This window comes from Mastigoproctus giganteus, chromosome 2 (assembly GCF_048544385.1).
Source record: "Mastigoproctus giganteus isolate SK-2022 chromosome 2, ASM4854438v1, whole genome shotgun sequence".
NCBI classification, from domain to species: domain Eukaryota; kingdom Metazoa; phylum Arthropoda; class Arachnida; order Uropygi; family Thelyphonidae; genus Mastigoproctus; species Mastigoproctus giganteus.
In genome coordinates this window covers 118,771,820-118,785,733 of record NC_143576.1, presented here as the reverse complement: position 1 = coordinate 118,785,733, position 13,914 = coordinate 118,771,820, and the positions used below count along the sequence as shown (strand labels likewise).

At 36.1% G+C, this 13,914-nt stretch overlaps 1 protein-coding gene across 2 annotated transcripts in view; it reads left to right on the top strand.

The window, feature by feature from the left end:
* LOC150089523 (ecotropic viral integration site 5 ortholog-like) overlaps positions 1 to 13,914 on the top strand; it is a 338,392-nt gene that overhangs the window by 261,806 nt on the left and 62,672 nt on the right. For both annotated transcript variants that reach the window (XM_090368641.1, XM_090368642.1), the window contains one exon: positions 5,696 to 5,863. In XM_090368641.1, the coding sequence (XP_090224767.1) occupies positions 5,696 to 5,863 (168 nt within the window). The remainder of the gene's footprint in view (positions 1 to 5,695; positions 5,864 to 13,914) is intronic.

Here is a 13,914-nt window from a genome sequence, read left to right as displayed (position 1 = left end):
GGAGTTGTCTTCTTCAGAAATGCTTCAAGAGGTGTTTATTTCCAAGATAATCTTCTCTTTTCTTTATAAATTTCAATAGCATGCATAAGCATTTTTTAACGGAATGCACAAATGCAACTAACATGATTTGTGTGGAGTAACAAGTTTACGAAGCTTAAAAATAGGAATGAAATTTATTTATGATTTTCATACAATTGAAGATTTCAGTAAAGGGGAAACACATTTCACCACAATAACTCAAAAAAATACGCAATCCCAGCTACTGGTATTTTCGCAAATGCAATAATATCGAGTTTACTACCCATTTATAATTGCTTGCAGTAACAGAAAAGCCCAATAAACCAGAAAGTGCAAATTGTTTTTATTGTTTTATGGTTGAGAAGCATGCTTTAGAAAAACCTCCAGAAACATGCTTTAGAAAAATATCACAAAGTGGTTCAAAATTGGTTCTTATAACATATGATAACGATGAAATGTAGTGCATTTTAGTGATTTGATTTAGTAACTAATACAATTTACACTATAAAAACAACCTTTTAGAGAGTGATATAGCAAAAATTTCGACTTCGGAGGTCATGGAACGAATTACCAAAAAACAATGTGTTATTGGGTTCACGTTACGATATTTTCATGATACGATGGTGTCTCTGGAATGGATTAATACCGTAAATCTGGGTACACTGATTACCCAGATTTACGGTATTACACGTGTGGTTTGAAATGCGGTATTTATGAATGTTTAACATTTCATTTTTTGCAATTAATCTTCATATTTTCAATTTTGTTGATACTAGATACTTTGGAAAAAAAAACCTCGTAAACCCGGGAACTCATAAAGCGAAAACTTGTAAAGTGAGAACTGCCTGTATATATATTTATATAATGACTAATATAGAAAGAAAGTTAATACATTGTAACAAACTATAACAATTACTTATGTGCCAATGCACTTGCAACAGGATTGCATTAATGATGCATTACGACCATAATGTGTATATAATATTTTGTATATAGCAATTAATATTGAATCTTCAGATAGGCCTCTGGGGTTGGGAATATTCATATTCATTTTAATTACAGAATACACCAACCGATGTTATAAAGTGTTATGTTTATTAAAATAGTGTTGTAAATAAAATAAAATAAAATTCCAATAAAAACTGATATGAATTTAATATGAATTTAAACGGCAAAGAATTATTTACAATAAAACAATGTAGATGAAACACAGAATGATAAAAGCAGTAAAATACCATAGCTTTCAGAGGCATCCGCCTCCTTTTTTAACAGTGAGGCTTATCGTATGGCACATCCTTAAATATCAGCAGGCTCATGGTTCTGAGCACATGGTTCCACAGGAGCATGGGCAGCGCTCTCACCATGTGCACTGGAACCGGAAATGGCTCGGGAGCGTGCCAGGCGGAATCGCTCATCCCGTCCAAGAACCACTGCCTCGAAGAGGGGATGAATGCGGATTCCCCTGTCTATTAATGGTATTGCTCTCAGAGGAACAAATCCGCAAGCTCTCGAGCCACTTGCGGTTCCAAAATCTGTGTCCGGTCGATAATAACAGCGGTTGAACGGCGGTTCAAAGATTGTCTGGGGGAGCATATGAACGCGTTAAAGACTGCAGATTATGGAAGATCTGCTGTGACAGAACATTTTTGGGAGGAGTACCATTAAATCTCCCCAGACGAAGCGTCGTCGACCGGACATATAGATTTTGGGACCGCAAGTGGCTCGAGAGCTTGCGGATTTGTTCCTCTGAGAGCAATACCATTAATAGAGACAGGGGAATCTGCATTCATCCCCTCTTTGAGGTAGTGGTTCTTGGACGGGATGAGCAGTTTCACCTGGCATGCTCCCGAGCCATTTCTGGTTCCAGTGCACATGGTGAGAGCACTGCCCACGCTCCTGTGGAATCACGTGCTGAGAACTGTGAGCCTGCTGATATTTAAGGATGTGCCGTACGATAAGCCTCACTGTTGGAAAAAGGAGGCGGATGCCTCTGAAAGCTATGGTATTTTAGCACTTTTATCATTCTGTGTTTCATCTGCATTGTTTTATCGTAAATAATTCTTTGCAGTTTAAATTCATATTATATTGTACAGTCAGTTTTTAACAGTTTTTATTGGAATTTTATTTACAACATTATTTTAATAAACATAACACTATTTATAACATTGGTTGGTGTATTGTGTGTGTAATTATTATGAATATGAAATTAATATTGAAGACAATACCAAGATAGATTTATAGAAAATGCAAGGGATAATGCAAAGTTAGTTTAAAAAAAAAAAAAAGTGCATATGCCTCAATGAAACAATTTTTAAAAATGCTGTTCTAGTCTACATGTCTACAATAAACGTTTTATTTAGCTGTGCTCCAAAATTAATTAAAAAAAATTTTCTTTTTTTTTTTTTTTTTACTAACCTTGCATATCCCTTGCAGTTTCTATAAATCTATCTTAGTATTGTTTTCAATATTAATTGCTATAAAACATCACGCACACACACACACACACACATATATATATATCTGATAATTAAAATAATGTGCCGCCATCTATTTCTTTCCTTTCTATTATTTTAAATATCATATTTATTTTAATTATCAGATATAATTAGGCATCATGTGGAGGATGTGCATTTGCTGCCTCTAATGATAGCTACATAGCCATATCTATTTATTTTTATTACTTTTGCCTAATTTTTACCTCACATAATATAAATTAGTGGCAGTAGTGGGTTGATATGCTAAATAAGCAGCGCCTGTGCCGCCATCTATTTCTTTCCTTTCTATTATTTTAAATATCATATTTATTTTAATTATCAGATATAATTAGGCATCATGTGGAGGATGTGCATTTGCTGCCTCTAATGATAGCTACATAGCCATATCTATTTATTTTTATTACTTTTGCCTAATTTTTACCTCACATAATATATATATATATATATATATAAATTAAATAAATCTGCAACCATTGGCAATCCATTTCAGGATGGAGGCCTCCTCAACAAGTCATTTTGAGGGTATGCATCGTAATCTGATGCATTCCAAGTTTTGTTTATTTCTTGCACTAAGAGATTCTTACCTATTATTTATAAATTTTAAAGATTTTTTAAAATTAAATTTGGAGCACAGCTAAATAATGTCATTTATTGTAGACATGTAGACTAGAACAGCATTTTTAAAAATTGTTTCTTTGAGGCATATGCACAAATTGAAATAAATTTTAGTATATAAACACAGAGATATTTTATTAACTACCATTTACTATTTTACATGATATACTTAGTGCTTGAATTGGAAAAAATTAACAAGGGGAATTCTAAATTTTTTTTTAGTAATTTAGTATATTACACATGTTTTATTGCACATACAGTATTGTAATATTTTAGAAAATAATTACAATTTACAGGTACAAATTTTAAAAAATGAGATAATGGTCACTTTTTTTGTTTATATTAAAACCGTATATACAGCATTCGAAAACCTTGTTCATTGTCGAGCTATGCAACTGGCGTGTATGATTAGAAAAAGACAAACTCGATAATACATTATTTTAAATAGGAATTTGTTCACAAACTGTATTTTTGCAATATAAAAAAAGTATTTTAACAAGGAAAATGCTCTGCTCAAAAAAATATACAAGGACAACTGCACTCTCCCAATTCAATTACTGTGTCTAAAAGTCATTTTAGAAATGAGAAAAAAATCGCATTCTAAGACATTTTAAATAACTAATAATTGCATATATTTTTATAACCTATAAAAATAAAATATATGGTTACAATTCAACTAAAAGAAATGAAGTACATAAAAGAAAGGTTTGTTTATAACAATTTATTAAAACTTACTTTTTAATGTGGAGACAAAACAACTGAATAAAAAAATTTTAATTACACTTTTGTTTCTTTTAACCTGAAACTAAATTCACAATCAAGCATGTGTGCGGTTCAAGAGAAATACTCGCCAACTGGCTAGCCCTGCAGGATTAGATAGCACTGAAGGAAAAACCCAAAAGCTCAGAAGTGTGACGTCACAAAACTGGCCGTACTTTATAGAAATTTGTAATTGGGGTTTCTCTGTTATTTTTGAAATTTGTAACAACACTGTTCCTCCCTGATAGTTTTTCCATAAGTTATTATAAATTCCGAAATTTTTTTTTTTTTTCCTCCCACAAAATCACAACAATTTCTGGAAATATGTATCACATACAATGATAATGCAGTATTTCCTTTAATAAAATTTTTATTATAAACAAAGAACACAGGTTGATCAGAGGCTATTATCCTCGTTGGGAATACACCTTAATCTTCTGACTGGCTCTAGAAAACAGATGATTAGTGCTGCTTCTAGGTATGTATGATAGGTGGCTGCATAGATTTTACGAGCACCGCTTACATTCAGGAACAGCAATCCCTTTAACCCTTAATTCATGCTTTCTAATTGCCTAAAGGCCAGAGGTGGAAACAATGCATACATAGTTAAGGCACTCATAATCCATTCGTTGTATGGAAATTTTCTTCGTTCTACGGAAACTATTTTAAATGTAATTACCTAAAGGAATTCAAAAAAAAATTCACTATAAAGAAATTCGTTAAATAGAGGTTCGACTGTAATCAAATCAAAAATGAACCAATATTAAAATATGCAACCAGGCAAGTGCTCCCTTGTTGTGTCCTCAAATTGCTGTGCTGGGGGCTTGAGCCAGCTCCCTGACTGTAGTTTCTGCTGTACCGCTTCTATATATTTTGAAATAAAAGCCATCATTTTAATATCCTCGCAATCATGCACACTACTAAACTGTGAATAGGGTGCAATTTCACTATACAATTCAATAATAGTTTATGTTTGTATATTGAGATTAAAGTCAGTAGTTACTGACTTTAACTGAGATACTTTTATCAAATATTATTATAATAAAAATTTTGAATTTTGATGCAGCAAGATGTTGGCACACCTATGCCCTGCTTATGAGGCTTACTGTGTTGCACTGGCCCTAACACTGGTCTAGTGCAGGGTGGCAGATCAACAGTATTCAGCAGTCAGGGGCTAACCCCAGTGTACTAGAAGAATGTGTGCCGCCGATGATAACTTGGCCACAGAGGCCATCATATATATATATATATATATATATATATGTGTGTATATATATATGCGCGCGCGCACACACACACACACACACACACACACACACACACACACACACACACACACACTCTTATGGTTCATATATCGAAGAATAAATGTTTACCTTGGTTTCTAATATTATGTAACATATTTTAGATAGCCAAATTTTCAACTGTTCTTCTTTTTTTACTTGAACATTACATTATAGCTGATTATTTTAATATAGTACACCTATGCAAGATATTGTAATATATTTTACTATACTAAATCACATAAATATCTAAATCACTCAAGCTTTACAGTTTCATAAAGCTATCAAATAAATTTGTTTTGTTTACGTCCAAAGTCAAACATGATAACTTGATGTAAATTGTGTGTAAAGTTATGAAATGGAAATCCATTTTACAGTGAAATAAGAAACAATTACGAGATCTCTCTCTCTCTCTCTCTCTCTCTCTCTCTCTCTCTCTCTCTCTCTCTCTCTCTCTCTCTCTCCCTCCCTCCCTTTGAAGGGTAATAATACAATACTATTGTTTTTGACAATATCTGATTCTAGGAAAGTTCCTTTCTGGCTAATAAACTAATTCAGGGACAAGTTAGTCATGCCCAGGAAAAAGAAGATAAATTTATTATTGCAAGTGAATTGAAAGCTCTTCGTCATCAAGAAAGGATAACCCTTCAAGAACTGGAGAAGGCTAGAGTAAAAATAAAAGAACTTGATGAGGTAATTGTATTATATACTAAAATTATTTTAAAAACAAATATAAACTCAAGATTAAAAGTGTTTTGGTAATAAATATATATGAAATACTGGTTAGAGACAAGTCAACTATATAGAAATAGTAAGCATTCATTAGAACCTCTAAATTGAATTAAAACTGAATGCAGGTATAAGTAATCATGTGCTATAGAGCAATCATATAAGAATATACACTCCATTTAGCAACCTTAAACTCATCAGTAGGCACCAGAATAACCACTGTGTTTTTTGGTGTTTTTTTTTTTTTTTGGTGTTTTTCTGGTGTTTTTTTTTTTTTTTCTTCTGCACAAAAACTAATAAAGTAAATAAATTTCTCTTTATATTCTCTATGGCTACCGGAACCAAAGGAGTTTACATCTTCGCTGTAACTGTTTGATTACATCTGGTATAACTGTGCAACAGTAAGCAATGTGTTGTGTGTTTGTTTTTATGGCAAATTGCAGGCTTTATCTTACAATGTGGCTACCTGTGTTCATGTAAATTACTCCAGGACCACAAAGTGGATCCTAATCAATGATTTATCAGGAAAAACTTGTTTATTACTTAAAAAAAATCTTAGTTATCTTAGGCCATTAAAAAACTAGATGAAAGTACTGTTATTTTAATTTGTATTAAGTTTTATGGGCATGAAGCTTCTAGATCATTTATTTTATATTATACATTTGCAAAGTAATGCAAGCAAGCAAAGCTTATTTGGCTTTTTTTTTTTTTTTTTTTTATAAAGAAATAATATTTTGAACTTTTTAATGCTGATGATAGCAACAGCTGCTACAAAACTTTGCTATTGGTATATATTTACTATGTATACAGGCTGATCATTTAATTTGTGAAATGGCAGCACCACTGTACAATTGCTGGTAAATGGCAGGGGAGTGTATATACAAATATACACTGACAGTTGCAAGTTCTGACATGTTGTTGCAGAGTGACCTTAATTTGTGCTGTTAATGTGACCATTTTGTTAGCTGCATAATGGAAGATTTGTAGACCAAGCAATGTTTTGTTATTTGCTGTCGTGTTCAATGTGATATGAGTGCCACAGAAACTGTGAGAGAAATGTCAGAGGTTTACAAAGACAAGTGTTTAGAGAAACTGCAATTTCAAAGTTGCACAAGCACATTAACCCATCACCAGTTATGAAGGGTTGACTTCCTCTAAAAATCAGCAAAAAACATTTCAAAAATTTTCACTTTTTTTATGCCACTTTTATTTTCAATCTTTTAACTATGATATCTCGTAACTATGAAAATTTTATTTATTTTTTATTAAAAACATATTTTTAATTAATTTTTGGAATTAAAGCTCCCTTTAGATTTTTCAGTGAGCAAAATGCAAATAAAAAAGCTCACTGCTGCAATGAATGCATAGATTTGGACATCAGCCTGTCAATAACAGGAGTGGCTGCTACATAAATTGTAAGTGCATGCATCAACAATTTGATTCAAGATGATTCTGCAATGTCCCGAAGCCAGAGAGGGTTACCAGTTGGAGGAAAGCACACATCAGTAAAGCCAACTCGCTATCAATAATTGTATGTGACAGATGTCATTCAACATGTGCATATAATTAAGTTTAACTTAATTCCTGAATTTTTTATAATTGTGTGATAATTAAGAGATTTCTGGAATTTTCAGTGGAGTCTAAGAAAACATTTTCAAAACAGCTATTAGGCATTTCAACTGTGTGGACAGAATAGATGAATATGATGAATTACTGAAATATTGCCTGGGGTCTCATTTACACCATGCATCTGGCTCAAGATTAAAGAAGGTTGAGAATCTGTGGCCACGATGACCACTCTCTCAAAGACTTATCAAGAAATAGCTTCTGGGAGTGCTTCCTATGAGTGGGTTCATCAGTGGTGGTGTATACCTTTTTTTTTTTTTTTTTATGTAAACCCCAAACACGAGAGGTATTAGAACCTATAGTACTTAGTACCGTGCTTGGGTTGGAGGTTGAGAAGATGAAAGAAGATATTTGTTGACATTGGACTTGAACTTCTGTAGACTGTAATTTTCACGTATGAAGGAAGGTTGTTCCAGAAAATGGCAGTTGAATGAATAAATGAGGAAGATGAAAAGTTGGTTCTGTGAGTTTGAAATTGGACAGTAAGTGGATGTTGGCTGGTGGCGGCACGTGTTCGGACGGTTTTGAAAGAGAGAGCGGGAATTGTAGAAGACAATTCAGAAGAACAGTGCCCATGGAAGTATCTGTAGAAGAGGCATGCAGTAGAAACAGTACGTCTATGAGAGAGCGAGTGGAGAGACTCTGTTAGAGATGAATCATTAATTAACCTAACTGCCCTCTTCTGAATGGAATCAAGAAGCCTGAGAGAGGTTTTGGGGGCACCACCCCAGATGTGGGAACAATATTCCATGGCAGGGCGGATTTGCGATTTATACAGAGTGAGCAGCTGTTTGGAAGAAAATTAACGCCGAGAGCGAAAGAGAAAACCAAGTTTTTTAGATGCAGAGGAAGCAATATTTGTAATGTGCTTGTGCGAAGAGAGATTAGAAGTCAGGGTAATCCCCAAAAGAGATATATCATTTTGCTTAGAAATCGGAATGTCACTAAAGATAAGCATAGGAGCAGAAGAATCCTTTTTGCGAGATATAAGACGTGACTGAGTTTTAGAAGGGTTGAAATCAACTAAGTTGTCTTTGCCCCACTGGAGAATTACCTGAAGATCGGCATTTAAGAAATTGGTAGCAGATTTTCGAGAAATTGATGCTGATGAGCAGGAGAAGGTTTCTCAAAATGGAAAGTGGAATGCAATGTGCTATCATCAGCAAAACTATGGATAGGATTTCCAGTAAATGGAAGAAGGTCATTAATATACAAGAGGAAAAGAGTTGGAGAAAGAACTGAACCTTGGGGAACACCATCATTAGTGTAGAAGTTGGAAGACATAGAGCCATCGACCATCACCCTCAGTGAGCAATCAGAGAGAAAACTGGATAACCAATTACTAAAAACAGTTGGCAAACCATAAGATGGAAGCTTGTTTAGAAGACCTTTATGCCAAACACGATTGAAAGCCTTTGAGATGTCAAGAGCAACTACTTGTGTTTTCCCGAACCTTTCCATTGAATTAGTCCATAAATGGGTAACATAAGCCAGAATATCACCAGTGGATCGACACTGACAGAATCCATACTGGCGATCGTTGATCAGACGGAAGGTTTCTAGGTAGTTTTAAGAGTTGGCAGTTAATTGATTTCTCCATTACTTTAGAAAGAGTAGAAATAATTGCAATGGGACGATAATTGGATTGGACGGATTTGTCACCCTTTTTAGGAACTGGCTGGATATGAGCAAATTTCCAAGCAGAAAGAAAAACATCTTTGGAATAAGAAAGTGAAAAAAGGCAGCAAAGAGTAGGAGTAAGTTCAGGAGCACAAGTTTTGAGAACCAGTGGAGAAATACCATCAGGACCTGGAGCTTTCTTAGCATTGAGATTCGTCAAAATTCTTCTGATGTCCTTTTTACGGAAGACCACAGGAGGCATTGGATGGAGCGTGTTGGGAATGGTGGGAGGTGTTTTACCAAGATCATTAATATATGAGTTGGAAAACAAATGGGATGCTAGCAGGTCAGCTTTATCCTTGGCTGAAGTGACAACAGAACCATCTGGTTTGGACAGAGGTGGGAGCAGAGATGGGCAAAAGTTGCAGCCAATAGCTTTGGCAAGAGACCAGAATGCTCAGCTACCATTAGGGCAAGAAGCAAGTTTTCTACCCTTAGCCTGTTCAAACTCTAGTTTGGACTGATTAATAACTGCTTTACAATTGTTGCGAGCTTTGGTGTAGGCAGAAAATGAAACTGGAGAATTAGAAACAAGCCAATTACGATATGCAACATTCTTCTCTTGGACAGCCTTAGCACATTTATTGGAAAACCAAGGTTTAGATAAAGGACGAGATTTTAAAGTGGAGTGTGGGATAAAGGATTCCATTCCTGCAAGAATAATTTCACTGACACGATCTGAGCCAATGATGACATCAGAAGTTTTGAAACAGTAATCCGACCAAGGAAAAGAAGAAAAAAAGTCTCGCAGGTCATCCCATTTTGCATTCTTGTAATGCCAAACAACACGAGGTTGGGAATACCCATGAGATAAAGGTTCCAGTGGAGAAGAGACAATCACCAAGTTGTGATCTGAGGTGCCTAAAGGACCTCTCACTTGAACCGTGTACTTAGAAGGGTTGTTTGTGAGAAAAAGATCAAACGTATTGGCTGTATGGTTAGGATTGTCCGGTATTCTTGTAGGTAAATGAACAATCTGTGCAAGGTCATTAGTAATTGCAAAAGCCTCAGCATCTCGGACAGCTGGGTCGGTGTGACTAGAAAACAGAAGCCAGCTGGAGTTGTGAACATTAAAATCACCAAGGAAAATTACCTCACTGTTAGGAAAGTTGGACTGGAGAAAGTCAAGTTGAAAAGAGAGGAAGTCAAAGAGTTCCAATTGATTAGTGGAATTGGGAGAACGGTAGAGACAGATGAATTTGACACAATGAGGTAGAGAGATTTTAAGCCAGAGAAGATCAAAGAGAGGAGATTACAAATTTCCAAGTCTCTGACAGGGAATATCAGAACGGACATATGCACAAGTACCACCTTTGAGGTGAAAGGAATCATACAGCGAATAATTTGGGCATCTGAGATGAGCAGTAGTTGAATCAACTGATAACTGAGATTCTGTCAGAAAAAGTACATGGAGTTTGGCAGACTGCAAGTGGAAATGGACATCGTTGAGATTAGAATTGAGACCACGTATATTTGTGAATGTACTTATAAACAGCAGAGAAGGCATACTTCAAAAAGCAGAAGACTACTATAGAGAATTATACAAGGAGCGAGGGAATGATACCAGCAGTGGGGAAGATGGATTGCAAAGTAGCAACACATACGACATACCCGATATTCTTCCTGATGAGGTAGAACATGCATTGAAGAAAATGAAGAATCGGAAAGCCCCGGGGGAAGATGAAGTTACTGTAGAGTTGTTAAAATTGGGAGGAAGAGACATAACACAAAAACTGGCAAGGCTCTTCACAAAGTGCATTAGAAAAGGTGTGACGCCTAAGCAGTGGAATAATGCAATCATAGTTTTGCTGCATAAGAAAGGAGATAAATCAGAAATTGGAAATTATAGACCAATTAGTTTGTTATCCCATATCTACAAGTTGTTCACAAGGGTCATTACTAACAGATTAGAAAGAATACTTGATGAGAATCAACCGAAAGAGCAAGCTGGCTTTAGGACAGGATTCTCAACTATGGATCACCTTCACGTAATATCACAGCTAATGGAGAAAGCAAATGAATATAAAACACCATTATGCCTGGCATTTGTGGATTATGAAAAGGCATTTGACTCCATACAGCATAAGGCAATGTTTCGGGCACTGGAAAGACAAGGCATAGATACTCCATATATTATGATTTTGAAGAAAATATATGAGAGTGCTACATCCTTTATTAGACTAGACAAAGACAGTAGCAAATTTAAAATCGAGAAAGGAGTTCGACAAGGAGACACAATATCTCCGAAGCTGTTTACTGCTGCCCTTGAGGAAGCTTTCAGAAGATTAGACTGGTCGCAGAAAGGAGTCAATGTGAACGGAGAGTACCTAAACCATTTACGATTTGCAGATGACATTGTGGTCATAAGCCACGATCCCAAAGAATTAGAGGAAAATCTTAATCAGTTATGCACAGTTAGTAAGGATTTTGGACTAAAGATGAATATGGCTAAAACAAAAGTAATGATGAACAAGTATGCCACGGAAAGGGAAATAATGATTGAAGGAGCACTAATTGAAAAGGTGGAGTCATATACTTATCTGGGACAAGTTATTAGCTGTAATAATGATAAATGGCTGGAAGTCAAGAGAAGAATAAATTTTGGATGGATAGCATTCAGGAAATATAGTCACATACTGAAGAGCAATATCCCAGTTTGTCTGAAACGTAAAATAATGAATCAATGTATACTCCCCACCATGACTTATGGAAGTGGAACTTGGGCACTCACCAAAAGAATGGAAGAGAAGCTAAGAACTACACAGCGAAGAATGGAACAAATTATATTGGGAATCAGACTGTTAGATAAGAAGAGAAACACATGGATTAGGCAGCAAACTCAAGTAAAGGACATTCTTATCAAAACTAAAGAACTAAAATGGTCTTGGGCAGGACACATAGCTCGAAGACATGATGACAGATGGACTAAGAAAATAACAGAATGGTACCCAAGAGGAGCTAGAAGAAAACCTGGAAGACAAAGGCGGAGATGGATAGATGAAATTCATGAGTTTTTGAGTAGTAAATGGATGGCCAGTGCTCAAAACAGAAGGAACTGGAAAGTTGCTGGAGAGGCCTTCATCCTGCAGTGGATTGAAAATGGCTGATGATGATGATATATATATATACACAGTGAAACTTCTCCTAACGGACACCTCTCGTTAACAGACATCTCTCTACAACGGACATTTTCAAATTCCCCAACTCACCTCTATTGGTTTTAACGTGTTTGCAGCTTCTGTCTAGCGGACATTCTCTGTAACGGACACGGACAGGCAATCTGCACTGTTTCGTTTAGATTAGCACTTAATTTGATCTCCCCATAACGGACAGCGGGCGAGCTCATGGCCCTTTTTCTAGGAACGTTTCTTCCCCTATTGCCTCAATCGTGTGTTTATTTTCTATTTCCGATTCTCCGAATTTTATCAAGGTTTACGTTGCGGTTCTAAACCCTTTTTCAAGAATTTTAAGGTATGTGTAAAACTGCTGATGAATTCGGTGTGTGCAGGGGGGGGGGCAATATGGTCGGCCTGGGGTATGCGGTGGGATATTGCTCTGGGGTATGCGGTGGTCATTCCCTGACCTTTCCGCATCCTCCGTATTTGGTGGTCACGGGCTCGAATCCCGGTCTAATAAAGAAGTGTGTGCTATGCACTGCTGCTCCTGCCCACCTGGCTACGGAGGAGGGCGTCTCCGTGGCCAGGTGGGAAGGAGCACACGCTTCTTGATTAGACCGGGGTTCGAGCCCGTCACCACCAAATACGGAGGATGCGGGAAGGTCAGGGAATGACCACCGCATATCCCGGAGCAATATGGCCTTAGTTGCTAATGCTCCTAAAAACCAAATAACAACAAAACCTGGCTACGGAGGTGCCTCTAAAGTATATAATCTAAATAATACTGTTGAGAAACTTTATCAGTTAAGATCTGTTTCTAGGGTGATAGATAGGGATTTAGCTAGGTTGAATCCCTATCTACCACCATTGGGATGGGAGAGAGTATTTGGTTGGAGGGTTGGTTGCGGCTAAGAAGTTTAAACTTATTTTTAATTTGGGTTAGGACTCTATTCTTAAAGATGTGTATGTGGCTGTTTTTGATCTGAACTCCTTTGCTGTGGTTAATGTTATCCATGGCTCCTATTAAAAAGGCTTTGTTGTAGAGTCTATGGTTATGGTATCTGTCTGTGGCTAGTACTGATGTTTCAGAATATGACCATTTGTAGTCCTCTGTCCGTGTGTGAAAAGCTGAATCTGAATTTGTTACTCTGCCTTTTTCAGTATCTTTCTTGTGTTCTTTTACTCTGTCTATGAGTTTTCTTTGTCCTGTGTAGGCTTTAGGCAATCTCTACATTGTACCTATTATATAGGGTTTTTAGTCCTGAGGGTCTTGGAGAGAGGGGAGGTTGAGATGGGGGTTTTTAATGGCTTTTATTGTTGTAGTTTTAGCATACCTGATAAAAATTATGTTTTTTTAGCTATTTCTTCACTGGTATGGTGATGAATTATTTGAATTTAGCTATTTGAGCTATTTCTTCACTGGTATGGAGTGGTGAAGAATTGTTATCCTCATCAGGAATATTGTTGGAGAAGTTTTCTATTGTGTTTTTTATTGTTTATGTGGATAACCACAGTTACTGATGATGTGTGTTATCTGGAGGATTTCATCCTTGAGAGCTTGGCCTTTGCAGAGGTAGCAGGCCCTCAGGACAC